Genomic DNA, 22,592 nt, shown 5'->3' on the forward strand with positions numbered 1-22,592 from the left:
GATTGGTCAACGGAACCAAACTCTTCGGACTCCGCTCCAATTCTGCTCTAACTAGCTTTGTTTGAGGGCGTGACAAACTAGCTGCTAGGCAAAATGTGTTACTTGGTGACATCACCACGTTACGTAAGAAAAGGCGGGACTTCAAGCAAGGCATTTCAGGCAGTTCAGGAGCAGTGTTTCTGTGGGGGAGAGTAACTCTCTTTGGCCTGGACTTTAGGCTTCGTAAGTTTGCAGAACCTTTTACATGCACAAAAACTATATAACACAATAAAGGAAAAGGAAAAAGGACAAAAGCATAATAGGTCCTCTTTAATGAAAAAGCAGAAAATAGGCCGAAGAAAGGTCCAACATACAGTATGTGTCGATGTCTAAAAAAATGTCGGAAACTTTTCCGATAAGTGTTCGGAAAAAATGTTCGAAATAATTCCGAAAAATGTGTCCGAAAAAAAAGTCAGAAAAATGTTGGAAAAGTAAAAAAAAAAAAAAAAAGTCAGAAAAATGTCGGAAAAGTGAAAAAAAAAAAGATTCTGAAAAATGTCGGAAAAGTAAAAAAAAAAAGAAATTCTGCAAAATGTCGAAAAAAAAAAAAGTCTGAAAAATGTCGGAAAAGTAAAAAAAAAAAAAAAGTCAGAAAAATGTCGGAAAAGTAAAAAAAAAAAAAAAAAGTCAGAAAAATGTCGAAAAAAAAAAAAAAAATTCTGCAAAATGTCGAAAAAAAAAAAAAGTCAGAAAAATGTCGGAAAAGTAAAAAAAAAAAAAAAAGAATCCGCAAAATGTCGGAAAAGTAAAAAAAAAAAAAAAAAAGTCTGAAAAATGTCGGAAAACTAAAAAAAAAAAAAAAGTCTGAAAAATGTCGGAAAACTAAAATAAAAAAAAAAGTCGGAAAAATGTCAGAAAAGTAAAAAAAAAAAAAAAGAATCTGCAAAATGTCGAAAAAAAAAAAAAAATTCCGGAAAGTTCGGAAAAAATGTTCGAAATAATTCCGAAAAATGTCGGAAAAGTAAAAAAAAAAAGAAATTCTGCAAAATGTCGAAAAAAAAAAAAAAAATTCTGCAAAATGTCGAAAAAAAAAAAGTCAGAAAAATGTCGGAAAAGTAAAAAAAAAAAAGAATCCGCAAAATGTCGGAAAAGTAAAAAAAAAAAAAAGTCTGAAAAATGTCGGAAAAGTAAAAAAAAAAAAAAAAGTCAGAAAAATGTCGGAAAAGTACAAAAAAAAAAGTCAGAAAATTGTCGGAAAAGTACAAAAAAAAAAAAAGTCGGAAAAGTGAAAAAATAAAAAATCTGCAAAATGTCGAAAAATAAAAAAAAGTGAGAAAAGTAAAAAAGAAAAAAAAGTCAGAAAAATGTCGGAAAAGTAAAATAAAAAAAGAATCCACAAAATGTCGGAAAAGTAAAAAAGAAAAGAAAATCAGAAAAATGTCGGAAAAGTAAAATAAAAAAAAGAATCCGCAAAATGTCGGAAATGTAAAAAAAAAAAAAAAAGTCTGAAAAATGTCGGAAAAGTAAAAAAAAAAAAAATCTGCAAAATGTCGAAAAAAAAAAAAAAGTCAGAAAAATGTCGTAAAAGTCAGAAAAATGTCGTAAAAGTAAAATAAAAAAAAAAAATCCGCAAAATGTCGGAAAAGTAAAAAAAAAAAAAAAAAAGTCTGAAAAATGTCGGAAAAGTAAAAAAAAAAAAAGAATCTGCAAAATGTCGAAAAAAAAAAAAAATTCCGCAAAATGTCAGAAAAGTAAAAAAAAAAAAAAAAAAAGTCTGAAAAATGTCAGCAAAGTAAAAAAAATGTCGAAAAAAAAAGAAAAATGAATGAAAAAAGCTGATATGGTCGTGGGCCTTTGACCATGTCGAGATTGTAAATTCGCTAACTCTGGTGCATTTCCATTGATGTTAGTGTTGAATATGCACCGTCCCCTTTAACTGAACACATAAGTGCAGATTTAATGTCCCATTTCAGCGAAAAACACGACAGTGTGAAATAAAAAGCGTCAGGGAGGCCGATGCAGCTGCTGTGTCTCACCTTTATCACATCTTAATTCTCTTTTTGTCCTGATATTATTCACTCCTGCAACAAAGGGAGAGAAAGAAATGTGAAATAGGAGCTTATTAAATCACATAAAGCGTTCTGCAGCATTGTTGGAGGTTCCCTACTTTACTCTGATTCTACTGTTTCTACCGTTTGCAGGTAAGGCGCTGACCTTCCTGCTGCTGCAGCCACCCAGCCCCAAGCTGCCTCCCCACAGCACCATCCGCCGCACCGCCATCGATCTGATTGGCCGAGGCTTCACCGTGTGGGAGCCCTACATGGACGTGTCAGCGGTGCTCATGGGGCTGCTGGAGCTCTGCGCTGACGCCGAGAAGCAGCTGGCCAAGTGAGTCATGTGGCCACACAAACTCAAATATTATTGATAAAATACAAAACAATTTATTTTTAATTCTGAAATAGATAAACACTGTACCTAAATATATAAATAAGACATTAAGAGGCCCGGAGGAAATATATGTTAGAATTTTGTCAGTGGAAGAAAACAGTGGCATCACAATACATTACTCAATATTGTTGTAATGTGTGTAGAGAATTTTGCTTTTTTACTTCTTTTGCCAAGAAATACGGTATGTCCAAAAGATCCGGCAGGACCTGCTATATGTTGAAGTATAGTCATCAAATGGCACTTAAAGGTTCAGTCGGTTACTTTTAGAGAAATAACTTTTAAATTTAAGGTATACTGCAAGATATAAATACACACATTGCGCATAAAGACACTTCAGTTCAGTCCTGTGTTTCTGGTTTATTCATTGTTTGTGTTCAGACTGCTCAGTCGTCCCTCTCAGATTCCAGAGTACAGACAACAGCCTTATTATACATACAAATATAAGCACACACACAGAGAAACACTCAGGCACTATAGAGCCGACACGCTGAGTTATGGAAGCCAGGCTGTAATCTGATTGCAGGACATTATGATGATGTAACGATGTCTGCGTTGCTCTGACATGTGAGTCCTCCGTCTGCGTTCACGTTGTATCATGTTCTTTTTCCCTTTTTTTTTTTGCCCCCACTATAAAAATGTCTATCCAGAAAACTAGTGGTCAGCTACACTAGTGAAGCCATTTCCTGCTCCTCAGAGGGTGAACCCTTTAGATTTTAATGTCCAGTTCACCTTTCCTCAACTGCTGACAGAGAATCCTGGGCACTGCTGGTGTTGGCACAAGCCAGTCAGCGGCATAGACTGGTTTGACACGACTGTAATCGTAACCTACCTAGTGCCCAATGCAAGAAGGAAGTGGTAAAGTAGTAAAGCCAGCCTCTTGCTTGATTTGATTGGCTGCCTGGGCCAAGTGTGACATTGACGAGTGGTGCGTCTCCGCACCTTGCACTGAAAACAATAGTTTTACAGGCGACACGTTTCTAGCGAGGCATGTCAGTGTGATCGGGGCCTTAGACCCCAGATGTTGTGATCAACATCACAGCCAGCAGAGAGGAGGTCAAAGGTTGTGGCTGCCTTCACACAGTAGTCATAGTGAGGATGTGGTTAAGTTAATGCAGCGTTTTGAATGAGTGAAGGTCAGAGGTCACAGAGAGAAGGTAATTCAGTGGCATCTTCTCGTGTGTGTCTGTGTGTGTGTCTTTGTCTTCCTCCCTGCTGAAATTGACCAACATGAGTTGATCCTATTAAGGCTGAAACTCGAGCTGGGCCAGTCTGGTTAAATGAGTATAGATATGTCTGCTGCCATTGAGTGTGTGTGTGTGTGTGTGTTTGTGTGTGTATGCAATCAAATTTTAGTAGAATAGAAGAAAATTAAGAGAACTTGGACAGAGTCAGACATAAAGAGTCTCACAAAATAGTAAACATAAGGAGCAGTCTAGAAAACCGGAGTCATGAGTTACACACAGTATATATAGTTCCGTTAAAAACAATAGGTGGTGGACTTTTTTGGCCCTTGACAGAACCTGTGTAATTCCAAATACTACACCTGTTACTACTACTACTAATAATAATAATGCTAATAATTTCAAAATCAAGTACTACAACTTCCGTGTCCGTCACGTGATGCCACTAGGCCCAAAAATACTTTTCCCCGTAAACTTACATTGGGAAAGAGATGTCTAAATCAGTAGATCATTTTCTTTTTTTTTAGGTAAATCAACTTCCCAGTATGAATACTCGTGAAGTCCCTGGTGCTCGGGGCCTGTGACTTTAGCCCCGGTAAACCTGTGAATTAAGGCGTGTGAGCAAATAGGATAAGGTGTTGTATTAACGTGTTGCCGTCCTATGCTTGTGCACTGTTAGATGTGATAGAACAGGCAGCAGAATTATCTAATAATTGCTCAAATTAATGAGAACAGTATCAGTGGCGAAGCATTTCTCAATCAGGCTTCAATAGCACGATACGTTTTAAAATCTCTCTCTCTTCTTTGTTGGTGTCACGACTTTTCAACTCACTGCTGTTCTCCACCATCGACACCTCTCCCTCTGTGGACCTACTGACAGATATCCCCTGGGCATTGTGGCTTTTTCTGTAATTGTCCTGTCATGTCTGAAAGAAAGCCATGAGGAACATTTAACTTACATTTAATGGACATCTATGTCTGGATGACAAAAAGCCATTACTTTAATGGATAGATGTTGTCTATTCCATATCTGTAAACTGCACCATGTAACCTGTTTCCACCAGGCTTCCTGGAAAACTTGGAATTTTTCTTTGCAGTTTTTAATTCATCCAAGGACCCTTTGGGCAACTGAGGAACTTACTGTAAAAGACCTTTAAAACATTTTGAGAAATAAACACATGTGCTCCATGATTGTATCTGGCAGCCCATGTTATAGCCAGAGACGCTGCACAGAAATACAGTACTGGGCAGATTGATGAACTGCTGTTTGTCAAGAAATAGTTCCAGCAGGTAACTTCACTTAAAACCACAATTTGTCTTTTTTATATTTCATATTTGCATTTTTGAGTCAGGATTCAAAATATGGATAAAACATGTAGGTGAAAACTTACTTGATGTCTATTAAATAAACAAGGTGCCATATGTAAATAAGAAAACTTTGGAATTGCAGAATAAGGCCTCTGAAACTTTCCATCCGAAAATCTGTCATCGAGTGTGACTTTATCAGATGTCCTACAGCGGACTGGGATTTAAAGGCCTCTTGCTGACCTGGATCTGGCTCTCATCCGGTCAGTGTGATGTGTTTGTTGTCGCCACTGCAGAGATAAATGCATGTTTTAATGTGTGTCTCTGAGATAGACAACAACACAATGTATTTATCCCTGCATGTCAAATACACACCATATTCTCTCTGTGTGTTTTTGAAAAATTGCATTTGTCATGCAGAGGTGGACCGATGTTTTGGTAATCTGTGTGTGTCGTGCAGAGATAAGCACATGTTTTTTGTCACCATGGATGCCGACTCATGAACACAACACGATGTTTCCACACAGAAAAACAATGACAGAACTACAGGTCACTTCTCAGAAACAAACAAACGTGTGTGTTTACGGTGTTCTTTAGACAGTGACAGGTTTAATGGAAGATATATTCTTTAAGTTAATTGTAACCTTTTGGTTGCTTAAAAATGTCTTATTCGCCATTCGGTTGTACTTAGCTCCACCCTCTCGTGTCACATATGGTTGCAAAAAAACAAGATGGCGAAGGCCAAAAAACAAGATAGTGATGGCCAAAAACCAAGATAGCGATGGCCAAAAACCAAGAGGGTGACGGCCAAAAACCAAGAGGGTGACGGCCAAAAACCAAGAGGGTGACGGCCAAAAACCAAGAGGACGACGGCCATAATGGAAAGTGTGCATGTGTGGGCAATCAAGGGAGAGGAAGTGTGCATATAGAAGAGCTCCAGTTAACCTATCTGGTAACTATTAGATGTAATTCGTATAATGATCTTGTTTATCAGTGAAGTGTACCGAACACCGCTGCAGACTGGAGTCTCTGCTAGAAGGGGGACAGTAGCCTCAAATGAATTGATCGAATAGACCCCATATCATATGTGCATCTGCTGTCTGAAAGGGGTTTAAATGAGCACACCAGCCTGTAAGCCTAAATAATACTAAACCATCCAGTTACCCCGTCTGCAACTCGTTGAGCAAAGCGGTCAGTAAGCCAGTCGGTAAACAGCCAGTCAGTCACAGTCCTGGTTCCTTGCAGCGGTGACTCTCATCATGTGATCGAGGTTATTCACTCCTCCCTCACACACAAAAATCAATACTTCCAATCCTCACTGTGTGTATGTGTGTGACTCAGTATTGACTGGATAATGTCAGCGTGATACTGGCTGTGAATGCAGTCATGTTGCCAGGTTCACACACACACACACACACACACACACACACACACACACACACACACACTGAACCTTGTGGGAGTGTGTGTGTTTCTTGTCATCTCCACGTACTGTAAATTCAGTAGTTGAACAATTTCAATCTGATCTCATAATCTAGTTCACTTTATTTTAGTCTGTCACAATGGTAACACTTTATAAAAACCATCATTTATAAATGGTAAATTAATAGTTAATTACTGTTAAACAATGGAATTATAATTAATAATGTTTATTTAATTATTAGTAATGCTATAATTTCTATTATTTTATCATTAGTTTGTGTAATATGAAATAAGTAGTTATAACTTTTATATTGTATCATAGCTGATAAGAGACGATAACAATTATTATTATTATTTATCAGTTTATTGTTGCACACATTATACCATTTTGTATACTATATTAGGTATTGGTTAGTGATTAGAAATGATTTGTAAACCTTTAAGAAATTGTTTGTAAAACAATTATTAACATTACATAGATATATGGATCCGAAACCAACTATTAACCATTGACAAAGTATGAAACTATCTAAATAAAGTTTATAGATGCTTTACAAAGTATTTATTAACCATTTAACAATGTATTATAATAATCCATTTCAACTTTATAATAGCCATCAAAATAATGTTTACATACATTTGCATAAAGCAAGCGTATTTACCTACTCCCATGGGAGTATTAAATACTTGAAATCTCCCTTTAAGGTACATTTTGAACAGATAAAAAAAAAAAAGTGCAATTAATTTGTGATTAATCGTGATTAACTAGTTTAATCGGTTAACGGCCCTGACTATTAACTTTGATTCTGGCTGCGCTGTTGTAATGAAATATAATAGATTGCACCGGTGTACCTAATAAAGAGGCCACACACAGTTTTAGAGTGTGTGTGTGTGCATGTGTGTGTGTGTGTAATAATAATCATCCAGATTATTTCATTACATGCTCTAAACGTTGGTTATTAACCTCGGTGGTTCTCCGTACAATTAGCTCCCTGCACTCCTGCCGCCTTATATCAACACCGTGACTGTTTCCAATTACAGCCACCCCTCTAAATGAAATTAAACATTTCAATATTGCTGATATATTGCCAATATATTACCAGTATTAATTACAGGTGCTGTAGCTGTGATCTGTAATCAGAGGAGATGAATCGTGCAGCTCGGCCGTCCATCCACCCACCACTCTCTCTCTCTTCCTCTCTCCCCAGAGTAATTTCTTAACAAGGTGGCCTCGCTCACCCCCTCTCTCTTTCTCTCTCTCTTACACACACACACACACACTCAGAGGGGTGTGTGGCCAGCTGTTAGGGTGTGTGTGTCTAATTCCTGTTGCATTGTGGGAGTCCATTATGCCGTCGTCTGGTGAATGGCTCCCATTGACTCGGCCTTGACATTATAAGCTGCCCGCTAATCTCTTCACTCCATATATTAGTAAGGCTCCATCTCTCCGCCGCTCTCTCTTCTCTCCGTTTAATCTTGTTTTCTTCCCCTCTCTATAAAATAGTCTATTTAAATGTGCCTCTTTAGATCATTGTAAAACATCTCTTTAAAGGATAAGGCTCATGATATTCTATATGTTTCTTACTGTCAACAAATCCCATTAAAAGACCAGAACCAACAGTGAATGTATCTACTAACGAGTATCGTGTGTGTGTATCAAAGCCTGATATCTCTTCCTCCTCTGTGCCATAGAGCTCCATTAAAAACACATCAATGAGCCACACTGTTGCACTGGGTGACATGTTCCTTCATCACCATGAACACACATACACTGTTTATTTTGACTCAGTCCAGCATACACCGTCCTGCTGCTGTAAATACTCACTGGCTAGTTAGCGATACAACCCAAAGTCCTACCGAAGTTTAGTTTTAATGTAAGTGTGATTAAAGGTTACTGGCAACCCAGAACTTTATCCAGCAATATCTCTGTCAATTTTATTTACTTGCTTAAAGATAAAAGCCCGTAAGTCCTCAACAAAAGCATTATGCAGAATCCAACTCGACTTTGGACTTGACAGTGATTTGTGACTTCACTTGGACTTTGAGTTGGAATGACTTGATATCCTCCTATGTTAGAAAAAAGTGTGCAGCGAATAAATTTAACGTCAGCCGATCAGGTTGCATGAGGAGGAGTGAAATGTGCATTTGGTAGTTCAGACAAACAGACTACAGACTCTGCTGTGCTCGACAAAAAACAGCTCAGAAATTACAAATAACATACTAAGGTGCACCTGAGCCTTTTTATTTTAAATGCTAAAAGGTTTATTTGAAAGTGATAAACGCACATTTTAAAACATCTTCATTATTTCTGTAAATGTATTGCCACTGTTTCCAATTTTTTAATGGGATTACATTTCTTGAAACACAAAGTAAATAGGACTTGGACTTGACTGGGAACCTACTAGACTTGAGACTCACTTGTGACTTGCAAAACAATGACTTTCTGATATTTTATTATTTAACTTTTTACTCTGCATTTGTTGAAAAACTACACCGTCCAGATGTTTTAGAGAAATTGTGGAGCCTTTTTAAAAATGACACTATTTTTGTGAGCTGTTTTATATTCTTCAGTAGGAACCAATGGGACTCATGATCTCAGTATTTTGTAATATGAAATGAATATAAATAATTAGCATTCAAGTAGTTTTTGACCAAAAGTTTTTATCTGGATGAAGAGACCCAGGTGCCATTGTGTCCTCCATCTTCTAAAACTAGACCTGTTGCCTGTTGCTTCTCTCCTAACTTAAATCTTTGCTTCTCGTGTTGATCTGTCTTACAAGCTCCAACATGTTAAAAAAAGCTCATATGTTTACTGTATTTTGGATTTCAAAAATATGTTTTTGGCATATGAATGAAACCTCTTCCACTCTCTCTCTCTATCCACAGTGTTACCATGGGTTTGCCCCTCAACCCGCCGGCAGATTCGGCTCGCTCAGCCCGCCATGCCCTCTCTCTTATCGCTACTGCTCGGCCACCAGCCTTCATCACCACCATTGCAAGAGAGGTGAGAATGAACTGTTCAAACATTTTCACAAACAGCCACCACATACTTTTACATATCATGTGTTGCTGTAAGATGAGTTTTTAGTGCAGAGTTGCCTCTTTTGGTTTGCACAATGTTTCCATGCTGACTGTAGTGGAGAGATGGTAACAAAAAGAGGAATTTTATACTAAAAAGAATATAAATTTAGAAGATACCCACTTGATTTGTTTAACTCAGACTACTGAAGCCTCTTATTAACTTCAAATAAACTGTGAAAAGTCATTTTGCACTGAAATATGACTGTTTGAAAACTGTTTTCCAGGTTCATCGGTACAACGCAGCTCAGGCGAACTCCCAGTCGCAGCAGAACGTTCACACCACCACTCTGGCCAGAGCCAAGACTGAGATACTGCGAGTGATTGACATCCTGGTAGAGAAGATGCCTGGAGACGTCGTGGATCTGCTGGTCGAGGTAAACGTTATCACATGTCACATGAACGGGGCATGAATCATTCTCCACAATCCCAGTAAAGACAACCAAGATTGCATATTTGGCTTTTAGAAAACTGTTACAAACATCTCTGAAAAATGTTGAATTAATTTCCTGATACAAACTTGAAAAAAACAAACACAACCATTATGGGAAATATCATCACATCCCACTATACCTCCTTGTCTCCTTCTCTCCTCCTCCCCTTTCCCATATGTCATCATGTAATCTCCTCCCTCTCCCCCTCCTCTTCTTCAGGTGATGGATATCATCATGTACTGTATTGAAGGGTCTCTGGTGAAGAAGAAAGGACTACAGGAGTGTTTCCCTGCTATTTGCAAGTAAGTGTGTGTGTATAGGTATGTTGACAAGGGTAGACTCGTGGGTACCCATAGAACCTATTTTCATTCACATATCTTGAGGTCAGAGGTCAAGGGACCCCTTTGAAAATGCTAGTTTTTCCTCGCCAAATTTAGCGCAAGTTTGGAGCGTTATTTAGCCTCCTTCACGACAAGCTATTATGACATGGCTGGGACCAATGAATTCTTTAGGTTTTTTAGTTTCATATGATACCAGTATCTTCAAGCTAGCTTTAAAACTGAGCCTGCTACAACAAAAAAAATCGCAAGTTGCGTTAATGCGTTAAAGAATTAGTGACGTTAAAACAAATTTCTGTTAATGCGTTATTATCGCTACATACTGTAGTTCAGTTGTTTCTCGTGGTTCAGTTTTATGTAAACGAGTGGTAACACAGCTTGATTGTTAATTCTTTGTCTCTTGAAACCATCTTGCTTTCTTTGCTAAATTGCTAGATGATGCCCAGTCGAATGTTAATGTATTAACGTGCGTTTGTTGTCCACTCATTCAGGTTCTACATGGTTGGTTACTGTGACCGTAGTCACCGCATCGCTGTTGGAGCTCGCCAGGGTTCAGTGGCCCTCTACGATGTTCGCACTGGAAAATGCCAGGTACATTTAAAACTCTACACAGCTCGTCTCAGTAGCTCCGTTGTTTGATCGCAGCAGGATGGAAAAGCTGTAGCAGCTGGTTAGTTTCTGATTGACACCAAAGTCTAGCTTTTGCCAGTTTTATCCATTATCATCCAACCACCCATTTTAACCTTCATTCTTTCATACATTCATCTCTGTCCGCTTTTTGATTTTCATCCATCTATTCAATCAGTCAATGCTACACCCATCCGTCCATCCATTCAATGAGTCAATGCTATATCTAACCATCCATCCATCTAATCAATTAATGCTACATCCATCCGTCCGTCCATCCATCCATCCATCCATCCATCCATCCATCCATCCATCCATCCATCCATCCATCCATCCATCCATCCAGCCAGCCATCCATCCATTCAATCAATCAATGCTCCATCCATCCATCCATCCATCCATCCATCCATCCATCCATCCATCCATCCAGCCAGCCATCCATCCATCCATTCAATCAATCAATGCTACATCCATCATCCATCCATCCATCCATCCATCCATCCATCCATCCATCCATCCAGCCAGCCAGCCAGCCATCCATCCAGCCAGCCAGCCATCCATCCATCCATTCAATCAATCAATGCTACATACATCCATCCATCCATCCATCCATCCATCCATCCATCCATCCATCCATCCATCCATCCATTCAATCAATCCATCCATCCATCACTGAACATGTCCAATTGTTCCTTACCTAATTTTCCGTCCATCCAGTAAAAGGACGTGTTACCTGTAACGACAGAAGAGTAGAGGAAGAGATGAGAGCAGTAACAAGGGGTGTAAATAAAGGGAAACAAGGAGGAAAGAAAGAGGGAAGCAGGAGAGGAGTTTTGTTGCCCCGACTTATTTTTTTCCCTCAGTAATTGATAAATGATGAAGCGATGACTCTCTTAATCACGTTTTTTTGTCTTTGCACACATTTATGTTTGATTGTGTGTGAGGTTGTGTAGTGTATGTGTTTGCGTGTGCTACTTGCCTTATTGTGTTTGTGTGTATTTCTGTGTGAGTGTGTGTGTGTTGGTAATTTGCTGCGTATTGATTTGCAGTAACCTGAGCAGTCTAGTCTGGTGGAGGGGGTCATTTATATCTGATAACAGCACTGGCCCCTGTTCACCCGACATTTAGTTTGATTGTGTGTGTGCGTGTGTGAAGGTGTTTATGTTTGTGTGCACGGTTTAAGGACAGGAGACCCTTTTCTTTTGAGTGTTATTTGCAGTAATTAACATTTAATAGATAATGGCATCGCATGTGTGTAGTATTTCAATCATTTAATTTCAAATGTAAAATAAAACTATCATCATTAATAGGGCTGGGTATCTTTGGCTATGTTCAAACTGCAGGCTAATCCAATTTGTTTCTCAAATTAGATTTTTAAGACAGACTGTCCACACTGTTAATCAGATTTCTGTGTCCAGATAGCACCAATCTATCTGCACAGGTTGCTGTGGTAACGGCGGAAGCCTCAGTAACTACATAGCTATGCTGGTGCTTTCCAACACGGTTCAGAAATGTCAACATTCAACATATCCGTGGTCTGGAGAAACGTGCAATAACGTGCGTAACGCTGAGGTAAAAAGAAGACATAGTTTGCTGTCAAGAATTAATGAGCAAAATCAAAAAGCATCTACAAAATTTCGTTTCAAATCAAAACCCGTTCTCGACACCCAATGCTTTTAAAAAAAGACGGTTAATTTATTATGATTTATCAATGATACTTCATCTAAAAGCTACTTAACATTCATCCCTTGTAGACTTGAAAGGTGGCTTTGCAAGCTTTGTGGCATCCTCCTTCACTAAAAACAGCGGCTCTCAGCAGCAGTTTGTATCATGACAGTTGAAAATAATTCAAGTTTTCAATATGGAAATAAAGTTGTAAACACATCCACAGAAACTTGTCGAACCACTTGGCAAACTTTTGGATAAATAGCAACATAAAATCAGGGTGAAAAATCACATTTGAAACAATCTGCTCCTTGTTTAAACAATCAAAAGTACAAAATCTGTACGATGAGCCTTGCTTAGTCAGTTGGCAGATTCATTGCCTGATGAAACATTTCGATTTCCTCCTGATTTAATTCACTGAGCAAAATTTTTTTAAAAAAAGAGAGAGAAGGAGAAAAGCAAGTGGTGGTCTTGAAGAGGGATGATGGGATAAATGAAGGAAAAGAGGAAGGGAGGAAGGAAGCAAAGGGAGAAGAGGAAGGAGAGGAGAGGCAGAGTTTTTGTTCATAATCCATTTGTGTGTGTGTGTGTGTGCGAGTGTGTGTGTGTGTGTGTATGTGTGTGTCCAACTGTAGCTAGCTAGTCACTGCATGACCATCTGCCACAGCTTTGATCAGCCTCCGTGAACAGCCCTTTGTCAGCTGCATTTCTGTGTGTGTGTGTGTGTGTATGTGTGCGCGCGTGTCCAGCTGCTTGCTCTGCTTCTTTAACAGACTCTACTGAGTCTACTAATTGAACACAAAGAATCAATCTGACTGATCTTTCTCTCTGTCTGCATCTGTTTCTTTCTGTAAGCACCGCTGTAGCTTTGCCTCTCATAGTTAACACCTCCCACTGTACATCCCATGAAGCCAACCAGAGTAGCCAGCTGAAGATGGATTTATGCTTGATGCAAGGGGTTAAGTGCAGTCTTACCGTGGATACCTCTGTTTGTTCTTCAACTTGCTTTGTTGTCTTCACTATTAACAACATCCAGCGTCATCAGAAACTTTGAGAAATCACAAAATCACAGTTCTTGCAGTCTCCACGTGGTATCTCAGAAGTTGCTGTAGCCCTGACATGTAATTACGTTTTTGAGGAAGTTCATATCAGCTATGGAAGTGCTGGAAGGCAAACCTAGAAATCCCACTTTGGCATTGAGGCAACTCAGGCCCACTGGGCCCACTGGTAGAAACTCTGGTACAGCAGGTACCGGAGGGCTTTAGACTAACGCTGGCGAAAATCACCATGTGCTACGCATGTTATTGGAGAATTCCACTAGACGGCAAACCAGATAACTCAGACCGTATAGTACTTCCACATTTGCATGATATAAACAATAAACATGGTGACACTCGAGGAGGTTACTATATTGTTAATTCCGAGATCAAGGCAGAAAAAACATCGGCGCAATCAAGCACGTCCTGTCACATCATCATACTGCCCCTACCGTTCATGGGTGTATTGCATCTCGCGGACACTTATGGTCAATTTCTGAGGACGTGCACAACCAACGCCCCAAACAGACACAGGATAGTCAAGGCCGCCATCATGCGCAAACAAACGCGTAGTTAAAAACAAGTATATCTCCGGCTTTACACCACCTCTAACCGGCTGTTAGAATTGTTAGCAATCCCTTATTGAAACAACTTTACTTTGGTAACTCTCTTTGGTAACAGTTTGACACGGCACTTAGCACGGTCATTAGCTTGATCGGCATTCCCCTGTGTGTGTAATTGTTAGCTGCAACCTGCAAGCATGTACTGGGGTCCAGGCCTAGCCCTCAAGCAGTATGAAACTATTGTTGAATGGTGGCTAAACAGGTGGTTTAATGCATGTTTGTTTGTAAGCTTGGCCAGGTCCAGCCTCCCTCCTGCAGTGCACACTGCCAGGATCTGCTCCAGCCTTGGCCCATGTGGCCTATACTACATGATGCAGCTCGATGTAACAAACACATCGATAGAAAGTAATTGAATACGCAATGAGTTTTACACCAATATAACCTTTATTACAGCACTCCCTTATGGTGGATGCAGAAACATCAATCAGACGTTAAATCAGTGAATGACGCAACTTTCATGTGAAAACATCCTTCTATTGGTTAACATCATTATCATTCTAAAAGGAGGCGGGCTTTAAGAGCTGTTGGTCTCAGTCACAGGGGATGGAAATAAGATGGGATGAGCCTTCTGTATGACAAACACACACACACGCACACACACACACACAGTCGAGTCCCCCAGGCGTCAGGTGTATTGAAGTACAGAGTGCTGTAAATGGTTTCAGTGTGCTTCACTGCTCTCTGATAGGCTGATTGATTTGGTAGGCAGTCCACCGTGACACACACACACACACACACACACACAAACACATACACACACACACCCCTAGACACACTCACTGAGCAAAATATATATTAAAGCATCAATATTTGATGCACATTAAACAGTTCTACTCTGCAACATGTTTCTCTCTCTGTACGTACATGTTTTTTTCTGTTCCTTTTTATTTTTCCACCAGGTTGTCATCATCTCGTATTCTTTAATGGTCTAAATACACTCATTTGCAGTAAATTTAAATTAAATGTAATTACAGAGCGCTTATAATGTACTCTTGGCATGCTGTTCTTACAGCCCTGCATTGTACAACAGTTTTCACATAACTGTCATGTGCAAAATTAGTCTTATATTTCACACTTAGTGGAAACATTGCATGGATTTTGGATGAATACTTTTATATATTCATTAAAATAATACATTCATACATTTAAGAAAGCTATAACAAATTAATTTAATTACATTTTCATTTGATGATGCATTAACAAACTCATTACATTTTCCGATTAATACTTTTATTTCCTGATTATGTCTTTAAATGTGTATAAGTAAATATAAATAATTGATTAATAATTATATTTTAAAATGTAATGTAACATTTTATTTAAAAAACATTTACTCATGTCTCTACCTATGATATTCCATTTCACAGTGCATTTGATTTCCATCCCAATTTGTAGACATTTAAGCAGTGTGCCACATAAAAATGAATGAATGAAAGAATGAATGAATGAAGTGCAGGAGAAGCTCTGATTGGCCAGATGTTATGCGTTAGTCAGAGCCATGGTGTTGGCAGAAATCGTGTGTGTGTGTGTGTGTGTGTGTGTGTGTGTGTGTGTGTGTGTGTGTGTGTGTGTGTGTGTGTGTGTGTGTGTGTGTGTGTGTGTGTGTGTGTGTGTGTGTGTGTGCGTGCGTGCGTGCGTGCGTGCGTGCGTGCGTGCGTGCGTGCGTGCGTGCGTGCGTGCGTGCGTGCGTGCGTGCGTGCGTGCGTGCGTGCGTGGTCAGAGCTCAAGGCTCCACAGTCCTCATTGAATAAGACCAACTGAAATGAAATTGCTTCGTCTTTGTCTGCTATAGTATACTGTACATATCTGCTACACAAGAGCCACAACTGAACAACAACTACATTAGCTTTCCTGCTCAAGTCTTCTTCACAATTATAAACAAGGACACGGGTCTTGTTCTGCACTTTAGCTCGTTGAACAAGCGACCAAACAAACCTTCACCGGGGAAAAACCAACCCCAGATTCACTGCGTTTTGCCACTCTATATTCACTTTTTTTCGGCCGTGTCCACCATTTTTATAGCTTCCTCTTGGATGCAAAATCCAGGCAGAGGGCAGAAGTATATGTGGGAAGTGTCAAGTGCCACTAGCTCAGGTAGTAGTTGTTCTCTTTGGTTTAAATATTCTTTGGTTTGAGCTGATGAATGTTTGCAGACAAACTGTGTCCACTCTGTTGGCCTTTTGATCATTTTGCCTTTAACAAGTAACTGGAAATGTGATTTGGGATCTCGCCAAAGAGATAATATTAGAGGAGAAAGACTGACAGAGGTGAAGGGTGGAAAGAAGGGATTGTGAAGAGTTGAGAGAGGCTGGAAAGAAAGAGGTAGACAGGGGTGAAGGCTGGAAAGAAATGAAAATAATTCAGCTTTTTTTTCCCAGCCAACACTGCTGGAATCTAATAGGATTTCCCCCTAAAAGGAGGAGGGAGAGAACGAATTAAAAAGATGAGATTTTCATTTCATTGCGTTATTATTTTTTTTCTACTTTAATCGCCACAGACGGGTTATTATTTCATGGTCTGGAAGCCTGAGGCGACGCATCTTAATCTCATCTGGAGGTGAGAGTTTGTAATCCCAGTCGCAGGCAGAGGCGGGGTGGGGATTTCTTGGAGGGGGGCGTTTATTGCGTTACACACCCTGCATCTGGTGGGACAGTTTATTGCGTTACACACGGCGCAGCGTCGCTTTATTTTGTCCCCTGAGTTCTGGAGGCGAATGGCAGCATCTGTTGGACCAGAAGCTGCCCCTCATCTGATGGAATTATCTCGTTCAAACCAAACACTTACTGTCAGGGAAAATCTGGGCGGCGCGGCGGCAAAACAAGTTTTTCTGAGATGCCTCGATGAAATTTCAACGAGGAGCGAAATTTGTTCTTCATCTCGTCTTTATCACAAAACAGAATTTATTGAAGTCTGGGTTAGAACCTCGAGCTACTGCAGTTTGGATTCATCAGCGAAAGGAAGCGGGTGGAAAAGTCAAGTTTTGCTGTCTTTAGCTACTATGGGTGATGAGGAATGATGAAGAGTTGCTTGAGATGCGTTTGAGGGTTGTTGTTTTTTTTTAATAAAAACACTTTGATACTGTAAAGTGGCTATTTGTTCCAGTCCAATCTGTAAAAAGGTTCTATAAAACCTCCATAACACTGCGTTACACTTCATAAACTGATGAAATTGTGGTACAATTTTGGGCCATACAAGCAGCACACACACGTAAACCCACTTTTTATAACATAGTGCCTGTCAATAACAAACCACTAACACCAAAGCAAGCCATGAGGACCCCTGGAAGACATTCAGAGACAGGAAAGTTATATTCCCTATAAAGCAAACCAGAGGAAATCAGTTTGCATTCAGCAAAATGAATAACGCAGGAAGAGTTCAGGTTGCTTCGAGTGCTTGATGGGAAAAAGTCACAGGCCTCTTGTTTCATGATAGTGTGGTTCAGCGGTATGTGCAAAGCAGGTGCCAACCTGCGGTTCGGAAAAGTGAAGCCAATGAGGAAGTGCCTTAAACTTGCATTCTTTCTAATAGCCAGCAGGGGGCGACTCCTCTGGTTGCCAAAATGCCAAATTTGAGGGTTTAAAATGGCAGTTCACAAACCGATGGGTGACCTCACGGTGACTACGTCCACTTCTTTGAACACCTTCCTCCCACACACTCACACACACACACACACACGCACGCACGCACACACACACACACACACACACAAACACACACACACACACACACACACACACACACACACACACACACAACTCAGCACTCCTTTATGAACTGAACATTTACACAGTGCAGCTCTTTGGCTTTTAATAAGTACAACTAATGACATTTTCATTAGGCACAACAGAGATCAGTTGTATCTGAAAGCATCTGATTCTATTTTCATACAAAGCACTTTAGAAGCTGCAATTACATAATTAATATATGTATAGGTTTATTATTAGCTGTAGCGGTAGTACTGTTCCATTGTAGTGCATTGGGTGTACTGCTTCTTGACTAAAGTTGTTGTATTCGTATTTGGTTGCTTCTTTGGGAGTATTTTTCTTCACTGTATTTGAACCGGATTTCTATTACAAATACATGAAAGAAATCTCTCCACCAAAGGATTCACTGATGAAAACTGTGCCTGTAGTATTCAGAAGAACCCGTTTGTACGAGAGTTTTCAGCTCCGGTAAAGAGTTAATTTGGTTTAATGAGTCCGTTTCACTTTCTCTCTCTTTTTCTAGAACATCCACGGTCACAAGGGTCCGATCACAGCAGTGTCGTTCGCCCCTGATGGCCGTTACTTGGCAACGTACTCCAACGCCGACAGCCACATCTCCTTCTGGCAGGTGAGGGACACATACACACACGGATACACAGATTTCTTTTTAAAGTTTTAAAATGTTTAGTTTTCAGGCCTTAAAAAGTCCAGCCATCACGGGGGATATTTGCTCTGCTTAGGTAAACAGTTGTTGAAGTGTTGGGTTTTTTGGATTGATCTTACTCCCTGTTCCTACGCCTTGTTTTGAAGTTGGTCTGAGATGAAATCCCAGCAGCTTTTTCAGGCTCTTCGTTTCTCCCAAGCACTACAATCACGTGTCTGTTCACACCCGAGGACTGACTAAAGCTGCTCTCACACATGCACCTGCATGCAACCCTGAACTTATCTAGACATTACGCGGAGGAGCTGTATGTCAGAATGCAAATCTCCAAACAGGGTCTGAAATTAGCGCCTGCCAAATGCGGGTAAATTGTTGACAGTGGCGGGTAAATTCGTCAGGCCATCCGCCACTTTGGAGGGCAGGGAAAACGCTAGGGAGGGGAAAAGAGAACCGGTTCCCGTTGAGAACCGGTTCCAAGTTGTCCGATTCTTTGGCATCTCGTGCCTCCGTGTCTATCGATTCCTCTGTATTGATGCTTACAGAGAGTTACGCATGCTCAATGATGACGCAACTGCATACGCACGCTGTATCATGTTTCAGTTTGTTTGGGACTATAGCCATAGCGGTTAAATGCATGGCGCTACCACAACACACTATTTTTTCCCTGATAAAGCTACAACAGGTGGAGAGTTAGTAACGTTTCCTGTTAGCAGTTGGTGGGCAGCACAGTCCTGCTTGGCTAAATAACGGAGCTACTAACGTTAACAGAGATGCCATTGACATACATTCATTATGGTGTGTTCAAGCTCTGTTCAGTAAAAATTAGCATTGTTCAGATGAATCATGAGATCAGAGATGAGGTTTGTTTTAATTCAATCGCTAACTGAAAAATCTACAAAAGCATCTTTCAGACTGTGGTGAGAAAGACTATCATGCTCTGTGTCTGTGGAAAAATAATATCTGCAATAATGTGAGGTGACTAAAACAATATATGTGCACTATTAGTCATTGTCTATTATTATTAATCATATGCTGTACATACAAAAACTGAATAAATAAATAATAGCAACTGAAAGTTCCAGTACAGAAAATAAATATGAACAACATCTAAATAAACAATAACATCAAGTCAGCGGACCAATCAAATACATACACACAGACACACACTTCTTATCGTCTTCCCAGAACTGTTATTTTGAATGAAAGGTCTTTACGACCTCTGACACGACTGTCTGCAGACACACACACACACACTAATGGCATTACTGTAAGCATAAACCGCTGCTAGCGCGCCGGCAAGACGGCTGCTGTGGTAATGAGCTGGCAGACGCTCTGTCGGTGTGTGTGTGTGTGTGTGTATGTGTGTGTGTGTGTGTGTGTGTGTGTGTGTGTGTGTGTGTGTGTGTGTTTGAGAGAGAGGGGCGGTGTCGTCTCAGGAAACGATTGAGTTTCTACTCGCTGTGTTTTTCCTACACACACACACACACTAACTGGCTATGCGCCGTCTTCACAGGACGCATCGACTGAAGCATCATGGGTTAAACTCAATGTTTCCTCAGAGGGTTCAGCACTTCCATCACTGACAGGAACTGGTGATGAGGGTCTCCTTACCAAAATGTTCAATAACTTATTTTTCACTACAAGTATTGACCGTATAGTTCGTATAAAATTCAACATAATAGGGAAGATGGAGCAGGTAAAAACTTTAAAGTGCAGTAAAGTTTCAGCTCTGATTCCTCTGATCTATTATCATCTGTTGTTATTGTTGCATGGTTGAAAAATAAAAAAAAAAATTATGTAAAAATACAAAAAGAGAAGATGATGATAAACCCCTCCACTCAAAAATGTGTTTGCTTATTGTTACTTGGGTGTTTGAGTTTCACTGTGTAGAATGATGTTTATGCAGAGATAAAATACAAGCAGGATTTTGTTGCATCACAACTACGGCTGTCAATCAATTAAAATATTTAATCGCGATCAAACGCAAATTAAACGCACATTTTTTTATCTGTTGAAAATGTACCTTAAAGGGAGATTTGTATTTATTTAATACTCTTTTCAACATGGGAGTGCTCGCTTTATTCAAATATATGTATATATTTATTATTGGAAATCAATTAACAACACAAAACAATGACAAATATTGTTCCTCAGATGAACACCAGTCTGCTGGGCAGCATCGGGATGTTGAACTCTGCCCCTCAGCTCCGCTGCATTAAGACCTACCAGGTTCCTCCTGTGCAGCCGGCGTCCCCGGGCTCCCAGAATCACCTGAAGCTCGCCCGCCTCATCTGGACCTCCAACCGCAACGTCATCCTCATGGCCCACGACGGCAAGGAGCACCGCTTCATGGTCTAAACCCAGATCTCTGGTGTCTCCAGGCTGAGAACCTCGTTGTTGTATCTGTTTGTAGCTCCGAGTCTGAAATGCTGCAGCATGGATTCACTCAGTGGTCACTTTAATTTTAGCTTCAACCAGTAACCTGAGCTGCTGAGTCCAACAATTGATAGAGTCTTAAAAATAAGCAAGGCTGATAGAAAAGGCTCAGGTGGTTTCATCCAAACGTTTGTCTTTAAAAAAGACATTTCACGTGGAAAATCTGAAGGTATCGAACTGGCCAGAAAAGTAAAAACCCAGGTCAGGTCCAGGCTCGGATCATTGTGGGGAAACTCGCTCTGTAATTTATTTAAAAGCTGTGATAGAAAGCTTGTTTACATTATGATTTGCATTGATGTTTTTTTTTTAGGTTAATACCTTCTCGTCATTCCTATTTATTTCCCTTTTTTGCCAGATGGCACATATCTCCTCTGTCGCCATTTTGGGTCCCAACTGTTGCTTTTTATTTGAAGTCAGCCTTTGATTCGCTGCCATTTGGCTTCCCACCTAATTTTATTTCAGTGCTAAATAAGATCATCTTATTATTAAATGTACGGAATATTTACTTTTTAGAAAGACTGATTGGAACATGGATTCAACATAGGGACTCAAAATAAATCAATCTTTGCTCCATTTTCTGTTCTTTATATTAAAGTTTGTTAAGGAGTCAAAAACTGAAACAACCTAGAATGAATTTATTTTTATTGCTGGAATGAATTATTTCTCGTAGATTGTTAAAAAAGGATATTAAAAGAAATTCTCCGCTGCACTCTTGAAGGCTTTGGTACACATTTTTCACATTTCAGACTGCATGTTTGTGTGTGTGTGTGAGTGAGTTCTTTGGTGTTTGCTTTTACTTTTGTGACACCTTTGAAGCTTTTTTCCATCCTCTCTGAGCTTCACGCAGAAATGTGTGTGTATGTGTTTACACCCAAGTCTATTTTCACCAAAACACATTCTCACTTCAGACTGCTCGTCCTGAAAGCACCATCACAGTAAACCTTTAGACATTGGAGGTGCAGCATTACTCACTGCAGATATTAAAAAAAGACAAAAAGCAACAAAATATATATATATTTTGGTCACATTTTACGGGGATAACGGCAACATTGTATGATTCAACAAAAGGAGTTCTTGGGTCCTAATACTGTTTAGTTCTTGATTTTTGTTTATATGCCTCCTAAGTACCTGGTACTATTTGGTTATATGATATTATTATTACTAATTATCCATCCAAGTTGGTCAATTTTCTTAAAAAAATCTTCCTTTCCTTGATTTCACTTTGCATTGAGTCCGAAAACAACATCAGCTTTGTTCAGCCTCTTTGAGTCAGTTTTGTCTGTCAAGTGATCTTAGTTAGTTTGGTGTCTTCACAACCCGTTCACACTCCCAAGTTGTCAAATACTGCTGTTTGGTAAACGCCCCTCAGTATCAGAAACAGACGGAGGCACCCTTTAGCAACAGTATTTGACGTACTGGGCTTTCAACTAACTCCAATGTAAACCCACCTGTGGCATTATTTGACGGTCGGAGCAAGTGACGTAGTATTAATAGCATGAGAGTCCGTTCAGGGCAGGCGGGACGGGTGGTGGATGGGTCAAACAAACACAAGATTTTCAACCAGGAGACCAGTGTTCGTGTCCCATGTGAAACTAAAAGTAACGCTGACTGATTTTGTCATGTCAGTCTTTAGTCACGTGACTTGTCGGTATCG

General features: G+C 39.8%; 1 protein-coding gene across 4 annotated transcripts in view; it reads left to right on the forward strand.

The window, feature by feature from the left end:
• LOC119478069 (WD repeat-containing protein 7) overlaps window positions 1-21,561 on the forward strand; it is a 96,561-nt gene extending 75,000 nt beyond the window's left edge. For all 4 annotated transcript variants that reach the window (XM_037752480.1, XM_037752481.1, XM_037752485.1 and 1 more), the window contains 7 exons: window positions 2,181-2,367; window positions 9,222-9,339; window positions 9,641-9,790; window positions 10,067-10,149; window positions 10,677-10,776; window positions 18,365-18,469; window positions 20,657-21,561. In XM_037752480.1, the coding sequence (XP_037608408.1) occupies window positions 2,181-2,367; window positions 9,222-9,339; window positions 9,641-9,790; window positions 10,067-10,149; window positions 10,677-10,776; window positions 18,365-18,469; window positions 20,657-20,860 (947 nt within the window). In that variant the 3' untranslated portion in view covers window positions 20,861-21,561. The remainder of the gene's footprint in view (window positions 1-2,180; window positions 2,368-9,221; window positions 9,340-9,640; window positions 9,791-10,066; window positions 10,150-10,676; window positions 10,777-18,364; window positions 18,470-20,656) is intronic.
• Window positions 21,562-22,592: the final 1,031 nt, after the last annotated feature.

The sequence above is a fragment of the Sebastes umbrosus genome, chromosome 19 (genome assembly GCF_015220745.1).
Source record: "Sebastes umbrosus isolate fSebUmb1 chromosome 19, fSebUmb1.pri, whole genome shotgun sequence".
Lineage (NCBI taxonomy): Eukaryota > Metazoa > Chordata > Actinopteri > Perciformes > Sebastidae > Sebastes > Sebastes umbrosus.